Here is a 23305-nt window from a genome sequence, read left to right as displayed (position 1 = left end):
TTTGTATACAATGTATACCAGTTTTACTTTTGAACGGCCCTTATTTCAAAGACACATAAAAGAACTTTAAACTGCTGTGACATAGATATGTTATGACCTTGACCCAATGTCTTATACAGAGGTCAAGGTTAGCAATCTTACAAACCACTCTGTTTTTCATCAGACAATAACATTTCCAGCACATTTGCAAAACTGTGCAATATATAAAATGCTATTCCAAAATCAAGACATTTATAACTAAAGAATCTCTCATGTCATGGAATTTAAATATAATATTCCTCTGGCATAGTTTCATCTGTGGAAAATAAAAAAGACAAAAAAAAAAGTTAAAACAAGTTTAATTCACTTATCTATAAAACTTTGTTGATTATTACAACTATGATGAGCTTAAAACATTTGTACTTCCCTTGTACTTTGTATGTTAACTACTGTCATCATCTGTACTTACTTTAAGCTTACAGCATTTGTGGAAATGTTTCTACAGCTACTTTTTAAAAGTCTTACCAGTAGTTTTATTTAAAAGAATTAAATAAATATAAGAAGAAGAATAAGAACCAAACATCAATATTGAAACAAGAAACTGACAAAGTCATCTAGGACCTCACTGCATACTAATTTTAATATTATCCACCTACAAAGTTTGAAATTAAGATTGGTGTCTTTTTTTTGTAGTGAATTTCAATAAGGAATCTGCATACTGATTTCTTTTGTACCTAAAACTGTGTTCCTGTGAAAGTTAACCATAATTATATTTACATGTATGTTGATAATAGCTTTTTGCCCTTGACATTTGATCAGGTGATTCTAATTTAGAAATAATTCTCCATTCTCCAGAGGGTGTCTATGTTTTTTGATAAAAATATTCAAATCATAAGTTACAAAATGTCAAAGTTATTGAATCGAAATGGAAACATCAACAAACTTGACCTTCAACCTTTGACCTAGAAACTGGAGGTGTCCTTGTTAAACCATTCTCCACCTTGGTCTGTAAGGTAAAATGATATCTACTTATATGTAGTTAATATACAAACTAGACAGATAGACCCAGTGATTACTTAAGAACACCAACATCCTGATGCAGTTTGCTAATTATTTATTTTCTAAATAAAAAAAAAAGAAATTATAGTAGCTAAAAACTTCCAGATTTATCCCATTCCAAAAAAAGAACTTTGTTTCTCACATGAATCAACAGTGTATGAGAATGAATACTTTTCACAGATTAAAAAAAATATTGACATCAGTCCTTAAATTATCAACAGTACCACTACCACAAGCCAATATTATTGTAAACTCTAAACTTTCACATAAAAATGATCTACAGCTCTTGCCATCATTAATTATCAGTGATTAAAAGTGCATGATCCACTATTAATGAGCAAAGGTACAGGGATTTTTGTTTAGAAAAAATGCATGCATTTAAATCATACATCACTGACACACACAAATAAAACTTTTTTTATTTACTACACCATATTTTAACCAATAAAAATATATACTGAAAATAAGCAGCCAATACATTGTACCTTTATAAAGCACAAACATGGCAAGTAATACATGTAATATGACTGAAACAGGAAAATTGGGACCAACCATTTTAAAACTTATACACGTAATTTTCAAATAAAATCATGGCAGTTTTTCTAAAACAAATGTTATGCAAAAGGTCAAAAGTTAAAACATATTTCCGATCTTCTGCTTTTCTTTGGAAGTAATTTGTATTCAAAGCTGCAGTTATCAAATTAATATCTGTTGACAAGGCCAGCACAATGTTTTTTTCATTTTAATTTATCTATAAGGATCTTGATTTTGGGGGAAAAATAAGAAAGTTTAAAATTATTGTGAAACTGCAATTTCCATCTGCATTTCGGGACTTCATGACATGAACACTTAGTTTGTTATTATCTGTGTACTCTTTGGTGGGATTCAAAAGAAAATTTTACCTAATGCAAAACAGAAGAAAAATATTGTTCTGGTCTAATAAAAGTTTATCACAACCAAATCTTTTATAAAGTAGAGACATTGTAAGAACACATTATATAAATCAATAACAGTAAACACTTCAATACAATCTTTGTGCTCTCAAAGAAGGTTTTATTTGGACACATGGACATACCGTTTGGATGAATGCCACCATTTTTAAATGAGTAGTAAATATCCTTTTCACTCAAATTTTAACATATAATGTAAAACAATTTCATAATAAAATGTACAAGTTGTATTTTTAAGAAACCCACATTAATTAAGCAATCATACTATTAGGACAATAGGTCAGACAAACATTCCACAAATTTTCCCCAAGAACTTGTGATTGAAGTACAGGTAATGCTACTTTCAACCCATTTCCTTGAAAAAAAATTGAGACACGTTAATCACCAGACATTTGAGTAAGATATCTTTATAATCCTATAGGATATTAAATTGCTGAGAACATTTTTGTGTTTATATATTTTAAGGCATTTCGAAAACAGTTGAACAAAGAGTATAAATTCAAATATCAGAGGAATGTATCATTAGATCTTAAAAAAAAATACAGTAATGAAGTCTCTAATAACACTTAACTAGTATAGCTCTACTGATTTGAACTTGTGATAAAATTTTAAAAAGTTTACTGATATTCAAAAAAAAAAAAATGTTTAACGAGCAATCATTTATTTAAATGAAGATGGATAAAAAAAGGTAGACAGACAGATGAACTTGGACACTTTGCCAATGCATTACTTCCCTTGTTTTTCATCAGTTGAGCTAAAAATGGAGTGGTATCTGAATTTTGGAGTTTCATGCAGCACCTTCAAATGCACATTGTGTACACAAACTATTAACACTCATAATCAAGGAGTCCTATAATAAATGAATGATAATTTTTTTTCATTAGAAATGACTAATGCGTATCTTACAATTCAGCTCAAGTATGCACTATATACATCCGATAAATTTGTATATACAAAGAGAGCAATAAATATTGTACAATTCACCTTGTCATGATTGAACAGTAGTTAAATAGTGTTTGTATCTACATAAAAAATAACAATTTATCACAGAATGAGGAGGGGTGAGATGAGTACAGACATTGTCTGTGTGTCTGTGAGTGGGAGGGGGCCCAGCATCAGAATCTAGTTCTTTGTCGGAACAAGTCAGGACTTTAAATATCTGAAATACACGAATGTATAAATAGTTAATAAAATGCATGTATAACTGCATGGTTTGATCTCCCTTTCCCAGATGCATTACTAATTTAAGTTGATGTAATGATACATATACTTTTATAGAAATGTAAATATACTTTTTATTCTCATTAAGAAGTACAATTGTATTGACCTACATATTAGCCTCAATTTCCCTATAAACAATGTTGGCCATGTATACATACTTTGAAGCCCAGTCGGTGCGTCCATGTGTTTTGGTATTCCCTCCCAGGGGCTGGCGATATCCTGCAGAGTTCTTGTTGTTTATTGATAATGGTGCTGGCTGAGCTCTCTTCCAATTCACGGAAGGATAATCTATAATCAAAACAGGAAACTTTATGACAAAATTTCAAATTAAATTTATTAAGTCAACACTAACAGCTACAGTATGTGTGTTCACTGTCAACCTCCATACATCAAGTTACATTTTGTCATGTTATAAATTCATACAAATATAACCATTACCTTGGTGTTTGTTATTAATTCTAATTTACAAATACAGATTTGTCAGCATTATCCTCGAAGTAATTTGACATTGCCTATGATAAATGTTCATATTGTTATATCTATAGTATTTGAAAGGCTTGCTCAACTTACAACTGGTTAAACAATGTCAATTGTTTAACACATTACTTACTTGAACCACCTTTGGTATTGGATAAAAATGACGGTACATAGCTGGAGTTGTCAGCATTGTTTCTCATGCCATAACTACTGGGCCCCCCACCTGTCAAAAGACCACATTCACTTCATTATTATTTAAATAAGTATAGAGTCAGACACCAAACATTTCTGATGTTGAAAGAAAAATAAAACATAGGTAATCAGAGATTACAGAGCTCACCTCAACGAATGTTGTCTTTAAGTAAGGCAAAGTCACACAATTAACCAACAAAAAGTATAGATTCCAAAAATGAAAATATTTAAGGAATTTTGATCTGATACTTTGAAATAGACCTACATAAAAAATTTAAACTAGTTCTTCTTCATGAAAATGTAATGAAAATCCAGCATCTGAAGCAAATTTGAGAGTTTTCATCTCTTTGCAGCATTTGTGCAAGTTTGGTTTATACAATGTTATATAAACCTTATAATTTTTGGTAATAGACCTGCAACCATATCTTTTACCTTGTCTATTATCTGAAAAATGTATGTCGAATTCAGTTGAATTCAGCATCCGAAGCAAGTCCATTAGTGTGCATCCTTAGATGTATCATCCATGCAAGTTTGCTCATTATAGGGCTCATAGTTTATTGGAAATGAAACATGCATCAAAAACTAACATTTTCACTCATCCACAAAAAGTAGGTCAGATTCAGCATCCGAAGCAAGCCTGGTATTATGCATCCTTAGATGTATCATCTATGCAAGAATGGTCATTAAAGAACTCATAGTTCCTTGGAAATGAAACCTGCACCAAAAACTTTTACCTGTTCACTCAACCGCAAAATGTAGGTCAGATTCAGCATCCGAAGCAAGCCTGGTAGTGTGCATCCTTAGATGTATCATCCATGCAAGTTAGATAGACATAGGGCTTATAATTACCGGTACTTGGAAATGAAACCTGCACCAAAAACATTAACCTGTTCTCTCAACTGGAAAATGTAGGTCAGATTCAGCATCCGAAGCAAGCCCGGTAGTATGCATCCTTAGATGTATCATCCATGCAAGTTTGGTCAACATAGGACTTATAGTTACTTGAAAATGAAACCTGCACCAAAAACTTTAACCTGTTCACTCAACCGGAAAATGTAGGTCAGATTCAGCATCCGAAGCAAGCCCGGTAGTATGCATCCTTAGATGTATCATCCATGCAAGTTTGGTCAACATAGGGCTTATAGTTACTTGGAAATGAAACCTGCACCAAAAACTTTAACCTGTTCACTCAACCGGAAAATGTAGGTCAGATTCAGCATCCGAAGCAAGCCCGGTAGTATGCATCCTTAGATGTATCATCCATGCAAGTTTGGTCAACATAGGGTTTATAGTTACTTGGAAATGAAACCTACACCAAAAACTGCACCAAAAATGTTAACCTGCTCCAAAAACATTAACCTGGTGATTCATTTGCTGAAATTGCAGCATCTGAAACTTTGTCTGGTACAATGAAACATACTAAAACCATCTTCCAGGCATGTCTAATCAATATAGGACACAGAAGTAATTAAAAAGAAAACTGCTCCAAAAAACTTAACCTTAACCTGGGACGCCGACGCCGACACCGACGCCGAGGGTATCACACAAGCTCCCCCCAACTTCATTGAGGTGAGCTAAAAATAAAACAAGAGGCCATGGGCCACATTGGTCACCTGAGCACTGTGGCTAGGAAAAAGGAGAAATTGGTTTATTATTGAAAAGTTTAAATCCAAAAGTAGTCCCATGACCAATCATCGCTTTGCTACTCTTGAGAAAATGATTTTTAAAGAATTTTCCTATATATGTCTATTTAAAACTTTGATCGGCCATTGTGGCTCCGCCCTACCCCCGGGGGTCATGATTTGATCAAACTTGAATCTACACTACCTGAGGATGCTTCCATATAAATATGATCAATTATGACTTTGCTTTTCTTGAGAAGTAGATTTTTAAATAATTTTCCTATATATATATTTCTTTGTTTTACTTTGTTTGGCCATCCCCCCTCCCCCGCCATACCCCCGGGGGTCATGATTTGAACAAACTTGAATCTACATTATCTGAGGATGCTTCCATATAAATATGATCAATTATGGCTTTGCTTTTCTTGAGAAGAAGATTTTTAAAGAATTTTCCTATATATATATTTATATGTAAAGCTTTGGTTGGCCATTCCCCCCCTCCCCCCTATCCCCGGGGGTCATGATTTCAACAATGCTGAATCTAAACTATTTTAGGATGCTTTCATATGAATATGATTAATTATAACTTTTCTATTCTTGAGAAGAAGATTTTTTAACAGAATTTTCCTATATATTTCTATGTAAAACTTTGGTCGTCCATTGTGGCCTAGCCCTTCCCCTGGGAGTCATGATTTGAATAAACTCGAATCTACACTACCTGAGGATGCTTCCATAAAAAATGATCAATTATGGCTTTGCTGTTCTTGAAAAGAAGATTTTTAAAGAATTTTCCTATTTATTTCTATGTAAAACTTTGATAGGCCATTTTGCTCCCCCCCCCTACCCCAAGGGGTCATAATTTCAACAAACTTGAATGTGCACTATCTGAGGATGCTTCCATATAAATATGATCAATTATAGCTTTTCTATTCTTGAGAAGAAAATTTTTAAAAGAATTTTCCTATATATTTCTATTTAAAACTTTGGTCGGCCATTGTGGCCCCGCCCTACCCCCAGGGGTCATGATTTGAACAAACTTGAATCTACACTACCTGAGGATGCTTCCATATAAATATGATCAATTATGGCTTTGTTATTCTTGAGAAGAAGATTTTTAAATAATTTTCCTATATATTTCTATGTAAAACTTTGGTTGGCCATTGTGGTCCCGCCCTACCCCCGGGGGTCATGATTTGAACAAATTTGAATCTACACTACCTGAGGATGTTTCACCATAAGTTTCATCTTTCCTGGCACAGTGGTTCTTGAGAAGAAGATTTTTGAAACATGCCACCAAATTTTCATTAATTCCCAATTATCTCCCCTTGAATGAGGGCTCGGCCCTTCATTTGAACAGACTTAAATCCCCTTCACCCAAGGATGCTTTGTGGCAAGTTTGGTTGAAATTGGCCTAGCGGTTCTTGAGAAGAAGTCGAAAATGTGAAAAGTTTACAGACAGACAGACGGACTGACAGACGGACTACAGACAAAATGTGAGCAGAAAAGCTCACTTGAGCCTGCGGCTAAAAAAGACACTTTTTATAAACGATTCAAAATACAGGTTAAAATGTTCATTTTTCTGCCATGATCCCGAGAATTTGAAATTTCATGTGCAGGCAGTTCATATCACATGTATACTGTTGTAGTGTATACTTTGAAAAGCTAACTCAGTTACAATCCTGTGTCAATGAACCCTGTAAAATCTTACCTAAGGTCCCCAGGTTGGTGTTTTTAGCCCCCATGCTGGGCAAAGCCCCCACAGAGGGTTTGGATGGAGTGTTCCATAAACTGTTAGGACTGTCTTTCTTGGCACTATTTCTTGGGTTTATACCTGCAAAAATATTCAATCATTTACAAGGGCATAAAGAACAAAGTATTCTCTCATGAGTTTATGAGTATTTAACTTCAAACAACAGCTTGGGATTACTTCAAATGACATTACTTAGAGCTGTATTCCAAAATGCATTCTTTTTCAAGTAAATTGCAATAGATTTGAAAAACCACAGAAAATATGCAAAAAAACATCATTAATTTTGTATGGGTAAAAAGTACAGCTTAGAATCATATGTATCAATACAGGCTAAGCAAGCCTTAAACTGAGGAATCAATAATATAAAGGGGTCAATGTTTGTGGGCAGCAAAATTTTACTTGTTCATGGGGACATAATTTCATGAGTTCCTTCTCATTTAAACCATTGTTTAACTTCTTGGGGATGTAAATTCATGGGTAAGGTTGATCCAAGAAATCCATGAACAGTGTTTTCCCATGAACAATGATGCTTCCAAATTATTCAATATCAAAACGATTCTTATTTAGTGACATTTACAACTTATCTATATACTTTCATGAGTACCAGTAGCTGCAATAATGTAGCCCTCTCCAATTTTTTTTAATCTGATGTTTTCTGGAGAGGGCTACAATTCCATCGCATCTCCGTAATGGTGCAAAAATTTTTTTTTAATAGGAGCGACTGCAGGCAAAATAAATTATTTTTACATTCAACTTACTTCTAATAAGACGAATTTTTTATTCACTGTCAACAGTAGACCCCGTTAAATGTGAAAAACTTGTAAAATAACCCTGCATGTTTCCTGGTAGTTTACTTCAGCAGCCATGACAGTTCACGCGTGACGTAATGAGACTTTCCCTTGAAATTTAGAACAACTGAATAAAGCAATTATCGGTGTTTATAAATGTATGTGCTGAACTTCATCACAAAAACATAGGTATATAAAACCATTTTAAGTGTTATTTTTATGCAAGCAGCGATATTTATGTTTAAAATAAGGGAATTCCAAAAAGATCCGCTCCTATAGAACCTAAATTCTCATTGGCTGTCCCAAAATACAATCGATCAAGGTCAGTAAACATGGCGGATAAATTCGAGTTGTGATGTTGACATACACGAAAAATAAGCTATATAGGGATCGTTCTGTATATTTTTGAATTGGTTTACGTCTTGGATGACTACTTATTTGGAGTCAAGGTAAGAAATGTTAATAAAATAGCCATTTACTGTTAATTTGAGCCTAAATCCGTGCGGGAGCAAATCACTCCCGCAGCTGCACCATTATGAAGATCCTAAGGAGTTGTAGCCCTCTCCCAAAAAAAAAAAAAAAAAAAAAAAAAAAGGGAGAGGGCTACATTATTGCAGCTAGAGTACCAGTAATTCTCAAAATCCTCTTGCTGCCTGTGACCTATTCTGGATAATTTAATTCATTCATATATGTTTACTGTTACCAGTAAGTTATATCCTTACTAAACTGCTATGCAATTTGTGTTTATAAAAGTGGAGTTCCTACCTGGCAAGTATCGCGCCTTCCCCAGGTAATGTTGCTTGGCTGAGGAGGCAGAGGACCGCCCTGAAGGAATTCTATTGGCCGGCTTACTGGGTTTCTTTAGTATACTCCTACAACAAAAACAATCAATTCAATAACATCCTTGTATTCTCTCTTCACATTAACTCAAGTTATCATTATTTTAACACAATTAATTTTTTTCCATCAGGACGATAAAACTTCTGGTTTTAAAGCTAACTAGGAAACAATTGTTATATTATATATTGTTATCCTACTGTAATCTGTGTAAATACTGAAATATAGAGGAATTTCTCTTTGCTATCAAGTGTGAAGTTCAACCTTGGGACAATTATTATGATCTTATGCAAACTTTTACATTAAAAAGTTTTAATGAAATGCAATTTTTACTTGCTTTTAATTAAGTTGATAATTTTTCATTTTTTTCTTTTATTCAAAGCATCTTGAAATATGAATTACAAAGTACATGTAATACAAAACTTACGATAAGAAGTCATCTTCATCATCAAAATGATTTTCTTTATGCATCACACTCTGTTTCTTTGGTTCAAATTTTGGCTTGTTACCAATAGGAGGGATAATATTTTTAGAGGTGTTTTTCTTGGGGGAGGTACCGAAATCAAAGTCGTCCCAATCGTCCCACGTGTCAGAGAGGCCCGCCCCCCAACGTTTACGTCCGCTCGGTTGCTGCTTCTTCTTCACAGAGACCGCAAAAGGTTCCTAGAGAAAAAGACATTTTTTATTAAGGAACATGTAGCAAATGAATATGTGTTCTGATTCAGACAAATATCTAACGAATCCAATTCTTTAAAATAGAATCAGAAGAATGAAGATACATGTAGATGTTTAAAATAATCAGAATCTAAATAATAATTATAAGAATAAAAGTAGAAAAAGGTAAATAAAAGTAGAAAAAAGTTTGAATTTTTCATTTTTTAATCAAAATAAAATGCAAGTAATGCTTTTTAATATGCTCAGCTGTATGAATGTATTAGATAAAAATATCATATATAAAACAGAATACAACTTTTGTACACCAAAAGTAGTGTTTTCTATAAATTCTAAGCAAATTTTATATTGATGCACTAGGATGAATCTTACACTATTTTCTACAGGCTTAGATATCCCAAATGAGGGCTGGGCAGGGGAATTAACTGGTTTGGATTCCACTGGTTTACTTGGACTGAAGGAATATTTCTCCTCTTGGAGCCCCTTGGTGGGGGTAGGGTTGACGGGGCTAGCGATTTTGTTTGTAACCTGAGAACGGTTGGTAACCTGTGTGGTTCCTAGATTCTGTCCAACTTGGAAGTACTGATACCGTAAACACTGTTGGGAAAAAAAACAGTGTTTAATACAATGATAATTTTTTTTCTATACGTAGTCACAAGTAATACAATAGAAAACCACAGTATTTATGAGCTGTATGACTGGAATTTATAAAGAATGATATTTCTTTATCTAAAATTGATGTTACCTGACTGGCATTAGGTCTTTTTTGCGGATTCCACAGTAGCATATCCTTCATTAAGTGGATAGCTTCATTACTAGCGTTTGGTATTAGAGTCTTTAAATTATTGGCAACACACTGTGGCCATCTAAAGTTCATAGCTGCTGCCAGTTTATATCCCTCATCCCACTCTTCCTGTACAACAAGAAAACATGATTCAAATTAAATTTAAATCAAATTAAATTTGAATTTGCCTTCAGAAATTTACAAATACAACTTCTCTGGGATTTGAAGAGAAAAATGGATTTTTATTATTACCTTCTTTGGTGTGCCCAGCACAGAACATATTTTAAAAATCTCATCAATTTCTGAGCTTCCTGGAAATAAAGGCCTCAGGGTGTATAGTTCAGCCATGATACAGCCCACTGCCCATATATCAATGGGCGAGCTGTAGCTGACGGACCGTAACAACACTTCTGGTGCCCGATACCTGAAAATAAAGGTAAAACAAAGTCAGTAGGCATAAAAAAAAACTTTGCATGTGCAGGACAAGTATCTTTTTTTAAAATCTTAATAAGAATTTATAAAACAAAGATAAACATGTATTTGTACATGTATATGAAATATTATTGTCTATCACTGCCACTATTTGAAATAATTGTGGAATTATTATTGTTTGTTGGGGACAATCCCTAGGCAAATGTAAGATGATTTTAGAGGTACCCCATATTAACTCTGGAATTTACATTTATGCAATCAATAACTCTGTCATTAAATAGGTTCAATGAATCCTCTATTCTGTATAGAAGAGTTACCCACAAAATTATGTACCAAAGAAGCAGTAAAACTTTAGTTGCATACAAAACATTGATCCCAAGAAATTAAGATACCTCTAGTACTGCATCTATCCGTCTTATTATCCATTACTTGTATGTGCTTTTTAATCAATCAAACATAAGACCAGTATTATTAAGATAAGTGCATTATCAGACTTCAGGTTTACATTTACTTTATTTATGAAATATCAAAGTTAATTAACAAACACAATTTCACTCTGACTTCCTTTACTTTAAAAAATCTATAAAAGAAATGAAAAAAAAAAATATCTTGAGACAGAATTTTTCATTTTATCTTCTTTTCAACTGGTCCTTTTTGTAATAACTTCTGTATATTCCACAAACTTAGACTCATGTACATGTATTATCGATAAATTGTGTAAAAAGTACATGTTTATCTTTTAAAGAGGCCTTTTTTAAGCAATATGAAACTGGCTGTAAAAACATTTACTTTACGCAGATTTTTAAAGGCAGAATCTGATCTCTCATATCTTTCTTTAAAGCAACATTACAAATTACCACTATTAATGGTTTTACTTTGGAGAGGAGGGAGAAGGGGGGGGGGGGGTGTATTTCCTTTTAATGAACTGATAAGTAAGAGCAAACTATTTTGTCCTCATCAGCAAACTTGTTAATGTATAATTAATATGCTGCAATGATGTTAAGTGGAGAAAACTAGATGATCTTTAAACCTGTCAATTAAATTATTTCTTTGTCCAATAACCAGCATAATGACTTCAAGGAAAGACCTCGTAATTTATCATAAATGAAGAAATTAGAAATATCCTCTGCATGAACTCCTTGACTCAATACCATATAGAAGAATGGCCTGTCTTCAGAAGTATATATAATCAATGAACACCTACCACCGAGTTGACACATAGTCTGTGTAGGGTGGCCTTGACCTTATTTCTCTAGCTAATCCAAAGTCAGCGATTTTGACACAGTCTGAGCCTGTGCATAGCAGATTTTCTGGTTTTAAATCTCTATGGAAGAAGCCTGCAAATAAAAAGTTGAATAAGACAACAGTAAGAAAATATAAACACAATAAATATTCTTTTTAAATGTTTTAAAAGCCATCTACATTGTACGTCCTAAATATCTTGTGTACTTAGGGTACATGTACATGTATGTTATATCTGTGATTACATAACTTGTCAAGTGTTGTTTTAAATAAAATCAATATATGAAAAAATCTATTGAACATAAACTTCATTCCTGTGTTTTAATTCTCTGAGATATAAAATAATCAATGTTCATCAGATCTTAGTATTATCGTACCATGCTTGTGCATGAAAGCCAATCCCTGAAGAACTTGGTAAATGACATTTCTGATCACAGACTCTGGAAATAATTTGTCTCTGAAAATGAATTAAGATGTCTATTTAATCAACTGTGGCAGATTTTTTCATTAAATATTGTAAGCTTTTATTCTAAATGAGTTCAATTTATAAAAAGATTTAATTAAAAAAAAAAAAATTGATATATATGACTTTATTGAAATTTTATGAATGAAACATTTCATTTGCTTTATAATAAACTCTAAATGAAATATTAAAAAAAAAAAAAAGAAAAAGAAGGAAAATTAAGAAAATAAATAAGTCAATATAGTGTAATTTTATCCTTCATTTTAAATTAGATATCTTTTTTTAAATATATCTGTACCTAATGATTTTTTTGGATAAGTTAATATGAAAAATTAATTTACTCCACTGTAATATACATGCATTACACCAATGTCTAACAGTGATTAATCTTTGTGTATTGTTTGTACCATAGACAAGAAATTATTGAATGATGCTGTGTTGCCCGTGGCTGAGTAAATATTATCACTATTAACATTGATACACCGTACAACTGGCTGTCCTGGTCATTCAATATTGATGGATTTCTCTACCAAACGCGTTTAGCTCAGTGTGTATTATGTATTGATTAACTTCCTGTTATATATCTATGCATCATTCACAGTGGTATAGACATGAAATCTGTTTGCATGCATTTCAATAGGGCTGTTCACTGATTTATGCTGTACTTTTGGTGTTATGTAACTTTAAAATTTAAAGATCAACCCGTAGGAAAATATTTACCATAATTAAACTGGGTGGAGTCGAGTCTCATTATCGATTTAACGATTCCCTTGCAATGTTTTTTTACATTGATATATCAACTATGTTTTAATAATCAAATGCAGGCATATTGAGAGAATTTTTCTTTAACTTTTCAATATCTAATATTGTTTAGGCAGCTCTAATATTTGCACCAGAGCTATGTAGGAATCAAGATGAAATTTCCTCCTCACCTACTCAACATATTTACGGTAATACTACTCTAATCTATATTAAGTCTCTGACTATCTTTCTCACCTGTCTTTCATCATCTGGTACAAGTTTTCTTTCATAAACTCAAACACAAAGAACAACTGGTCATTTTCTCGAATGACTTCCTTCAGCCTCACTATGTTGGCATGGTTCAGTTTCCGTAAGGACTGTAAAAATGAACAAGAAATTATGTAAGGACACCTTCTTCAATCTTACATTATTTTGATAATTTGTTAGTGTCAAAATTGTACCTAATTCTTTTTTTGAAAGACACTTCTGAACCTTTCAGTTAGCAAGAAATTCATTCAATCAGTATTAGCAAGTAGCAAACATTCTTAAGATAAATTGACAAGTACAGCGAAATGATTTTTAACTCCCATGATTTAAAATATTTTGTGAACATAAGTTTAACAAATATAATAAATTTCACTTCAAACAAAGCAAATTCATGAAATACAATACCTTAACTTCTCTTAAATTCAGACATTCATCCCATGAGTAATATTTTTTCTTCATTCTACAATGGAGGAAAACATTCTATAATGGAGGAAAACACAATGTAATAGTGATCAACCAGCACCCATAAATAAACAATTTAAATGTTTATCCCATTAATATAAATTTCATCCTGACATATCACATTTTTCAAATAAAGACCTTAGGACCATTCTGGGGGCCCTCCTTATAGCCCTTATGGCTACACATTATGAACAGCTGAATCTACAATTTTCTAAAGTCTTATTTCATAATTTTCATGCTTAATGGAATTTTTGTAAGACATCTTTATCCAATATATTAATTTAAACAATATTTTTTTTTTAATTAACCCCCCCCCCTCCCCTTTTGAAAGTGGACTTAGTATTTGAATGAATCATATCCAAATCCTTTACCAGATACTGCATTATTTTGTATTGGACAAATTTTTTTATGGGTATCTAAGGAAAGTTTTATCCAAGAAACTGAAAGAACATTTGTCAGAGTAATACTCCTTGATGATGGAATTTGATTTGTGTGGGTCTCTAGAGGGTGTATTTCAGTTATGAACATGTCTCAATTTCAGAAAAAAAAGATTGATTAAAGTGTTCAGAATTGGACAGTAGATTGATGTCTACAAAGAGAAATACAAGTTCCTCTCCTATCATACACATGCCTATTGCTTTATCTAGTATAACACCTACAATCACAGCAGGAACTGTCCCCTTCTTGTCTCTACAAGTATTTTATTACCCTTTCTCCTAGACAAATATTTATTCAAATTTTACTGTATATGCAAAGAATTTCAAGATCAATACCTTTTATTAAAAAACTGAATGTATATACATATGTTAGTTCAAAATTTTATCACTCAGTGACCTTGATTTCATACATACTGACTTGCCTTGGCAAAAAGCCCTAAAATGGAACTTTTCACGAGCAGAGGTATTAAGAGGTAATCTTGGGACTAAAACTTATGGCCTACTTTGCAGATAAACCAAAACGAAAATATCAAGCATAAAAGCATTAAACCTTACTAAGTGTTTTTGTAAATCATCATTTGAATACACAGACTGTCAGTCTGATTATTGAATGAATGTAAAAGAATTTTGGAAATGTATCAATTTTAATATCTGTTTTTCAAAAATAATTTATAATCATTTTTCCATGTTTTATAACTCTGTAAATATTAACTTGGCCATACATCAAATAATTATCAATATTTCTCCAATGAATTTAAAATGGGACAACAGTATTTGTACTATACCCATATTACTTTACTGTTTACTTTGCATTTTCTACCAAAAAAATTGCACCTATGCAAGATATATGATCAATTATATATTGCCTTGCCTATGCTATAAATATACCAAATTCTCTCTCTCTCTCTCTTGAGGTTTTTAAATACATGTATACCAAAAGTTAAAATTTATTTTTCACCTGTCTCCAAAGCCCTTTTAATAATGTACATAAGAATTTACACTTTATCTGACCTACAAGAACTAATGCAGAGGTTTACAAGATACTCGATTTAGACCAGGTTAACAAAGTTCTATATGTCACTGACTGTTAAAATTGTAAATGCTAAGGGATGTCATTGATGATAATTATGTTCCCCAAACGAAGTTGGGGAACATATTGTTTTTACTCTGTTTCTTATTATTATTATTATTTTTCTTCTTCCTGGGAAAATTTTGTCCACGAGTGATCTTGTAAACTACACATCCGACTAAGGTAAAATGTTTTTTAGGTCAGTAGACATGTTATGTAGATTTGCCGAACGAAGGTCATTTTGCGTGCACGTGCTTGCAAGAGCGCGCACGTGCAACACATGAAATGACCAATATTATGTATACTGCCGTAGCTTTTCTATTTTTTGATGAAATGTTTTGAAACTCAAAATGTAAGGATATATTAGTAGTATAAACAAGATGACGTGGTCAATATTGCAAGATCTCACGCGCTTGCACGTGCGCTTCGCTCTGATTGGCTGAAACTAAAGTCTCAATATCTTTCTTGTTTCTCGTCATAATCATTTGAAATTTTGAACTTAGTCACATATTATGAAGATCTACAGCACGACGTATAAGAATTTTCATGAAAGCAGGTACATGCACGTGTGCTTGCAAGAGCGCGCACGTGCAACACGTGAAATGGCCGGTTTAATTGATATAGACGTATGGTATCTATTTACATTTTTGATGAAATGCTTTGAAACTCATAATGTAAAAATATATTTGTGGCATAGACAATACGACATGGTCAAAATAGCAAGATCTCACGCGCATGCACGTGCACTTCGCTCTGATTGGCTGAAACTAAAGTCTCTATATCTTTCTCGTTTTTCAACAAAATCTTATGAAATTTCGAACATAGCAATGCATTAAGATATCCCACAACATGATATATAGCAATTATCTTGAAATCACGTGCATGCACGTGCGTTGCAATCTGATTAGCTGAAATTTTAAATAGCTATAACTCCCTTGGTTTTCAACCAAACTGGATGGGATTTGGAACATAGATAGATATAATGAATTTCTACAAGAAGGTATGGTCCCCATGCACATGCATACACGTGCGTGTACGTGCGCTGTAATCTGATTGGCTGAATTTTTAAACACCTATAACTTCCTTGGTTTTCAACCAAACGGGGTGGGATTTAGAACATAGATATATGTAATGGACATCTACAGGAAGATATGGTCACCATGCTCATATATGCACGTGCGTGCACGTCAAATGAGTTGAATAAAAAATACACTTGTATGAACGTATTTTTAATACTTTTGGATTAAATACTTTAATATTTATTAAAGTCTCAAATGCATAGATTCTGTCCTATTTAAGGAAGCTTACAGGGAAAATGGCACCAAAAGGGAGTTGGGGAGCGTTTGGGGAACATCTGTAACGGTCCCCGTTACAATTAACACTAGTTTGATACATGTAATACCCTAGGACAAATGAAACATATACAATGCTTGAACATGTTGAAGATCCCCCCTACCCCTTGCAAAAAAAAAATACAAACAAAGAGACCTTACATAATAGGATACTGAATTTCATCTAAAATCTCAAAGAATTAGCAGGCAATTTTGCTCTAGAGTAAATTACTTCTTTGAAAAATTACAACGTATGTAGTGTAGCCTGGTAAATGTAATCAACTCATAGCAGCCTGTCTTTACAGCTTTAGGCTACCTATTGCAAATGTGTAATGGCTTGCTGCTGTATACAGCACTATACCATGTATGCATTAATTACTTAATTAAACCTGTAGCTTAATTCTTTAATATTGGAAATAAATTCTCCTCGACTTGAAAAAAAATGTTTGAAACCTTCTACTTTTCAAAAGTGTAACAAAACTGTTTGAATATTTCATAACAAATACATGCTGACTGCATATTACAAATTATGACAAAATGCAAGTCAGATGTTAAAAAACTAACAAGCATAAAAAATAATCAAACGACAAAATGTTCTGAAAGTTTTAAAATCAATATAAAAAATTGACATTTAATCAAATTGATGAGTAGAAGGTATGGATTTTGTGAAGGCAATTTTATGCAGTATGTAGATTTAATTACAAGAAAGCAGTGGATCAATCCAGCCATGACTAACGAGATTGATTTGCGGAACTTACTTTTTGATTGCCACTTTTTCTCCTGTCTCAGCACTGTTGGCCAGCAACACACTTCCATAGGTCCCATCCCCCAACTGTTTTATTATCTGGTATCGATTCATTTTCTTGTAAAATATATATCAATAAACTATAAATCCTTGTTATAATGAGATAAAATCCAATGTATATTGTCAAGATCCATGAGTATCTATCTGGGGACAGAAAACTCCATGTTCTGTCCTGTGTCTGTTTCTTTTGTCATATCATATCTGGGAGTTACTGACCTGCAAAAGATATAAAAGGATATGTATATAAGAACACTATATATTATAAATATACAAATGTTTAACTTTAAACTCCAAGGGACTACATTAAAATGTTTATTTTGCATAATGTAAAACTTTTATTCTTTCAAAATATGAATACATACTATGTATGTCCACCATACAACTGACAAAAGTTCTGATTTACAAAAGAATCGGATGAAAAATTTAATATGTAATTGAAGAAAACACACTGGTGGTGTTGTCCGTTATTTTAATTTAATTTTTATCAATTTTAATGATTCGGTATACAATACATATAAATTATTGATAAACTAAAGCTTGTTTATGGTAATCTGACTTTTTTCTCTTGGATATTAATGAAGCATTATTATTCTAATCTAAAAGTGTGAAATATGCATGAAAGAGAATGTAATAATGTTTTTTTTTTCAACAGACGACCTCATTTAATAATTTTAGTGAAAAGAAAGTAAATACACTGATAAAACTAACAATGTTGAAGGAATATACTAAAATTTAATCCAAGCAAAACTTTTTAATTTTTTAAAAAGTGAAAAATGCTAACATCAGCAAATAATTGATAAACTTTGAAAAAGACCTACATGATACTCTTGCTCAGATTTAGTCATTAATCTTCTTTCCTAAGCAAATTCACTTTAAAAGATAAAATAATTTTTTATCATCCTAAAATCATTTAATTCTTGAAGAATTTGTATTTAGTTCTTACATTAACATGGATAATATAAACAGACAGGGAAATATATCGTGTAAATAAATTGAAGCATTCGGTTTATAAAGTATTTATTAGACACATTTTCGTAAAATATAAAGGAGATTTGCGTGAAGTCAACAAAATTTAGTGTTAACCACATTATCTTCTCCAATTTATTCCGCTAACTTGAAGGATCATGACTTAATTTCAATGGTATTTTTAGTTAATACTAAGACAAGTGACGAGCTACATTTAATTAATTCATATTTTTGTTCTAAAACCCAATATTCGGCAGACATACATATCTGTAAATCGTGAACCGAAAGAACTCGGTACTTACCGCCGCCATGACAGTTTATTGTTGCTATTTTGACGATTGCTGTCACGTGACTAATAATAGCAACGAAATTCGAGTTACTTCCCTTGTATCATTTGTGAAAAGCTCCCATTTAGCGAATTTACTATGCTAAAACAACTGTTTGGAATTCATTTTATCATATTTTTTTAAAAGTCGTTATTTATAAATTTGTTATAACAGATTATATTTGGTTTAAACGATAAAATAAATTCATAAATTAAAAAGTTAATATTGTAATTTTTTTTATACCGAATTAAACAATCAAAAGAATTTCACACTTCTTTACATCGAATTTTTAAACATTAACTCGCCAGCACCTCATTAAGAGTTTAAACCCTACCATCTCCTTTATAAGCTGTTTATGAAAGGCCTAAAGTTACGATAGAGAGAGTTAGATTTTGTTAACATTTTTATGTCCCCGTAAACGAAGTTTATGCCCTGTCTGTCTCTCTGTCTGATTGTCTGTTAGTCCGCAAAAACTTTAACCTTGCCCATAACTTTCGAGATGATGGGGCTGTGGCTTTCATATTTCACAGGTGTATTCCTTGTGAGAAGACCTTTCTTTGGGTACCACCAACTTTGACCTATTGGCCTTGACCTTGGAGCTTGATTACCTTTACAAAAAATACCACACTTTAACCTTCAACTTAACTTTTGAACAGTTGCAGCTAGGGCTTTCATACTTCACATGCACAGTGTATATATCATTGGACATGTGACAATAAGACCTTTCAGTTGCTATAAATATTTTTGACCTTTTGACCCTGACCTTAGAGTTTGACCCACTTTTAGAAAAAAAACTTTAACCTCGGCCATAACTTTTGAACAGGCAGTCCGGCCTAGGGCTTTCATATTTCATTGGTGTGTTCCTTGTTACTAGACCTTCCTGTTTAGGTACCAACGCTTCGGACCTTTTGACCTTGATTTTCTTTTGAGAAAATTAAACCCTCGCCATAAGCTGCCATATGGGGGCATCAATGTCTCACAAACACATCTTATTCATTCTTATACCCGTGTACTTTCTTTTAATGTCAAAATAGCTTTGGTTATTTCGCAAATCGTGTCCGGATAGGGCCTAGCTCAACAGCGCGTTCAGAAAAACACGCTGTCGCGCTAACACACAACACGCTGTCAAGCTAACACGAGTTCGCACAACATGCTGACACGCCGGCTAACACACGACATGCTGTCACGCTAACACGAGCAAACGGAGAATCCGTCAACAATTTAGTATGTAAATAACAATTTGTTTGAAAAAAAACTAGAGGTACTGTGAGCAATGAGCTCACTAAATGATACCTCCCGCCTCCCATATGATTATAATGGCAAAAGTCCATGTTTTGGGGTGGCCGGGAAACCCAAAATATTTGTCGGATCAAAAAATAAAATAGAAGGTGCACAATGGCAATATGTAATAAAGATTCTGTGAAAGTTTCATTAAATTTCACTCAGTGGTTTATGAGGAGTTGAGGATAAGAGATGGGTACCCCAAAGCGTAACAGACGGACGGACGGACGGAAGGACGGACGGACAGACGGACGGACGGACGGACGGACAAACCCAAATTAATATCCCCCACTTTTCAAGCGGGGGACAAAAACTTCATTCAGCATTTGACTTATGATAGATTGTATTTGCTGACAAGATCATTATATCGACCGTAGAACTTACGAATCAAACTGTGGTAATTTTTGTCTGAAAAGTCTGTTGTAACACTTTCGTTTCCACAAGATATCTCGAGAACCATTTGAGCTGTTGCAATGAAATTTTACATAGCAACTCCCTGTGGCCTAATGAAGACCCCTATTGATTTTGAGGTCAAAAGGTCAAAGTTCAAGGTCTTGTTTATACATTCTGTCTATACATTTCCGGGCGATATTTCAAGAAGATTTTGAGCTTATGCAATGTAATTTTATACCAAAACTCCCTAGGACCTCTCTCACCCCTCTCAAAGTGCCCCGCCCCGTTTGTTTTATTAGTATTTATAGTATTACATGTCGCTATTTTTAGCACAGGGGCATGAGGAGAGTTATTGCGTATAAAACAGGTTCTCGGCGGACATTTTGTTCTTATTACATCTATTAGAACTGTTTGGTAAAGGCTAAATAAATCAAACACCATGGATTGTGTAAAATTTTGACAATATCGAACATGACTATCTACATGTATGTGACTTCACTTCTGCATATACTTAATGCCATGTAAAGCGATTCCGTGGTCTAGTGGTATGTTTCTCGCTTCGCATGTGAGAGGTCCTGAGTTCAGGTCCCGGATGGACCACTTTTTTTTTTTTCAAGAAATACTTTTTTTTTCGCATGTGAGAGGTCCTGAGTTCACTAAATGATAGGCCATATTTCAGACTATGTGGGCAAAAAATGTGTGGTTGAATTTCTTTCATATCATATATAAAGAGAGATTTTGTATCCTAGAACAAAATATCAAAGTTTCAGAAAAATTGAATTTGAGGAAAAATCTTGGCCTATTTATTGTGTCCTACTATGATTGGGAGTCTAGGCCATGCTTTTAATCTTGAAATATAATATAATTATGACTTGGTATTCTGCACTCAAAATAAGCATGCAAGCAATTATAGATTGATATACCCTATATATTAAAGTATATTCATGAATATTTTACCGTCTACAATGTATGTTTATACCGGTATATTATTTTGAATAAACATAACTGTTACATATAAATGTAATTCATGACTGTAATTTTAAAAAGTTTATTAAAATACCCACGCACAAGATTTTCTGTTGAAATTTACAATATACATGTAACAAAAGAATTTGTACTCGCAGCGTTAGTTTATATACATTTCACGATTTAATGACCGCAGTAGAGTAATGAATGATGAATACGTAATTAAATCACGTGAGCATGATGTTTGAACATAATTCACAACTGAATTCACAAAGCAGTAACAGGTAACTGCGCAGCAGACTTTCAGATCAGTTCATTACATTTTTCAGTCGAAAGTGCATTACAGGAGCCCAGAGATGATAAAAAATTGAGGTAAATATTCTAAAGCTGTTGTAATAAAAAATGTTTAAGAATTTTTTTAATTTCTCTGAGGAAGGTTGTATATTTTGACATCCCCGCCATTTTCAAAGGGTATTTTCCCTGGTCAGTGGTCAAACGACACAACTTCCAGATCTCCTTAGACAGCTGTAGATAGTTTTACAAATGACACAAAATAGTCTGCAATTTTAGGGGAAATGTAGTTACAAGGGAATAAATAGGACAGGATATATTCGTCGCATTTAATCTTGCAAATATGCATTAAAATTAAAAAAAAAAAAGGCTTTCGGTTAAGAGGTTTTTCACATTTTCAAAATGCAATAGAATCCATAAAAATCAACCGAATACATGAAAAATTGAAACGCATTTATTTCTTTAAAAAAATTTTCTTAGACACCCCCCCCCCCCTTTCCAGTAACCTTGCAATGTCGCTTATATAACAAGACAGGTTTGAGACATAAATATTTTGTCCTGCCCAGAGGTAGAGCATATTCTAGATTAATTGCTAAAATTGTTTTATAATTGGGGGATTGATTAATACATAAATTTATTATTTGTTTCTTGCATGCATTTGTAATTTATTTGCATCGGGATCGAAATTGTGAGTTTTAAATTTTGACATGTGGCGCGAACAGCAAATTTGGCATCAGTGGACGGTCAGGTGAGTTGGTTGGGGAAAACAGTTAACATTATTTGAAATAACATTTGTCAGATTCAGATGCACGTATTGATAAAACGTTGATAAAGTATTTTTAAGCTGCGGAAAGGGACAGCTTAAAACCTACAGGTGAATTAATCTATAAAACAAAAAAGTGAAATATCGTTTGAAAATGTATTGTGCTTTTAGACTCTGCATAAGTTTGGGACATCAGATCCTAAGTGGGGTTAACTTTGCCCTGAATCAACTGTGTATTGATAATGCAAATATTTTTACTGACAGGCATTTTTAGGGTGTCGAAGGGGCCTGTTTTTTGCTCCATTCATAATGGCAAAAAGTATGTGTTTTCCCAATTTCACCAAAGAAAATTTCCAACAGACAATCAAAACAAACAAAATTTGGTTATAAAATGTTTGGACTCTGTAATGTATAATCTAATTGATGTTCAAATAAATATATAAACAACGTGCTCCAAATACTGATTGAGTGAATGTTGAAGTATTGTATGTATAAACTGACAATGATAGTAATTGTTTATATTTGTATTCAGCATTAATCATACAAGACTTACGATATTATAATACGCAATCTCTCCTGCAATACAAGTGACTAGATCTACACACCACCATGCACAACAGACGACAACTTACTCACACTTGCGCATCGCACACAGTGTCAAGTTAACACATACCTGCACACACTCATACCACACTAAACTCCCCTCCCTTTTGAAAAAGAGGGAGGTACTCCTGTACCT

At 33.0% G+C, this 23305-nt stretch overlaps 1 protein-coding gene across 1 annotated transcript; it reads right to left on the bottom strand.

Moving 5' to 3' along the window:
- Positions 1–1441: 1441 nt before the first annotated feature.
- On the bottom strand, positions 1442–18900 carry LOC134255254 (serine/threonine-protein kinase MAK-like). Its single transcript, XM_062737769.1, has 15 exons — positions 18849–18900; positions 17534–17796; positions 13882–13936; positions 13465–13586; positions 12383–12462; positions 11968–12100; positions 10584–10755; positions 10293–10460; positions 9920–10144; positions 9303–9538; positions 8804–8910; positions 7209–7331; positions 3820–3909; positions 3368–3497; positions 1442–3147 (listed from the first exon to the last, which is right to left on the bottom strand). Exons 2-15 carry the CDS (start codon positions 17632–17634, stop codon positions 3132–3134), a joined length of 1758 nt encoding a protein of 585 aa, XP_062593753.1. The 5' UTR covers positions 17635–17796; positions 18849–18900; the 3' UTR covers positions 1442–3131.
- Positions 18901–23305: the final 4405 nt, after the last annotated feature.

This window comes from Saccostrea cucullata, unplaced genomic scaffold, assembly GCF_032062105.1.
Source record: "Saccostrea cucullata isolate Sc308-1 unplaced genomic scaffold, CSIRO_AGI_Scuc_v1 ctg127, whole genome shotgun sequence".
Taxonomy (NCBI): domain Eukaryota; kingdom Metazoa; phylum Mollusca; class Bivalvia; order Ostreida; family Ostreidae; genus Saccostrea; species Saccostrea cuccullata.
Note: the sequence above shows the minus strand (reverse complement) of the source record. Positions and strands in the feature narration are given on the sequence as shown.

Coding starts and splice junctions, on each gene's coding strand:
- LOC134255254 (XM_062737769.1), bottom strand. CDS start 17,634: ATGAATCGATACCAGATAATAAAACAGTTGGGGGATGGGACCTATGGA. Junction 13,937..17,533: donor GAAAAAGTGGCAATCAAAAA/GTAAGTTCCGCA, acceptor CCTCCATTGTAG/AATGAAGAAAAAATATTACT. Junction 7,332..8,803: donor GAAGGCGCGATACTTGCCAG/GTAGGAACTCCA, acceptor ATATTTTTGCAG/GTATAAACCCAAGAAATAGT.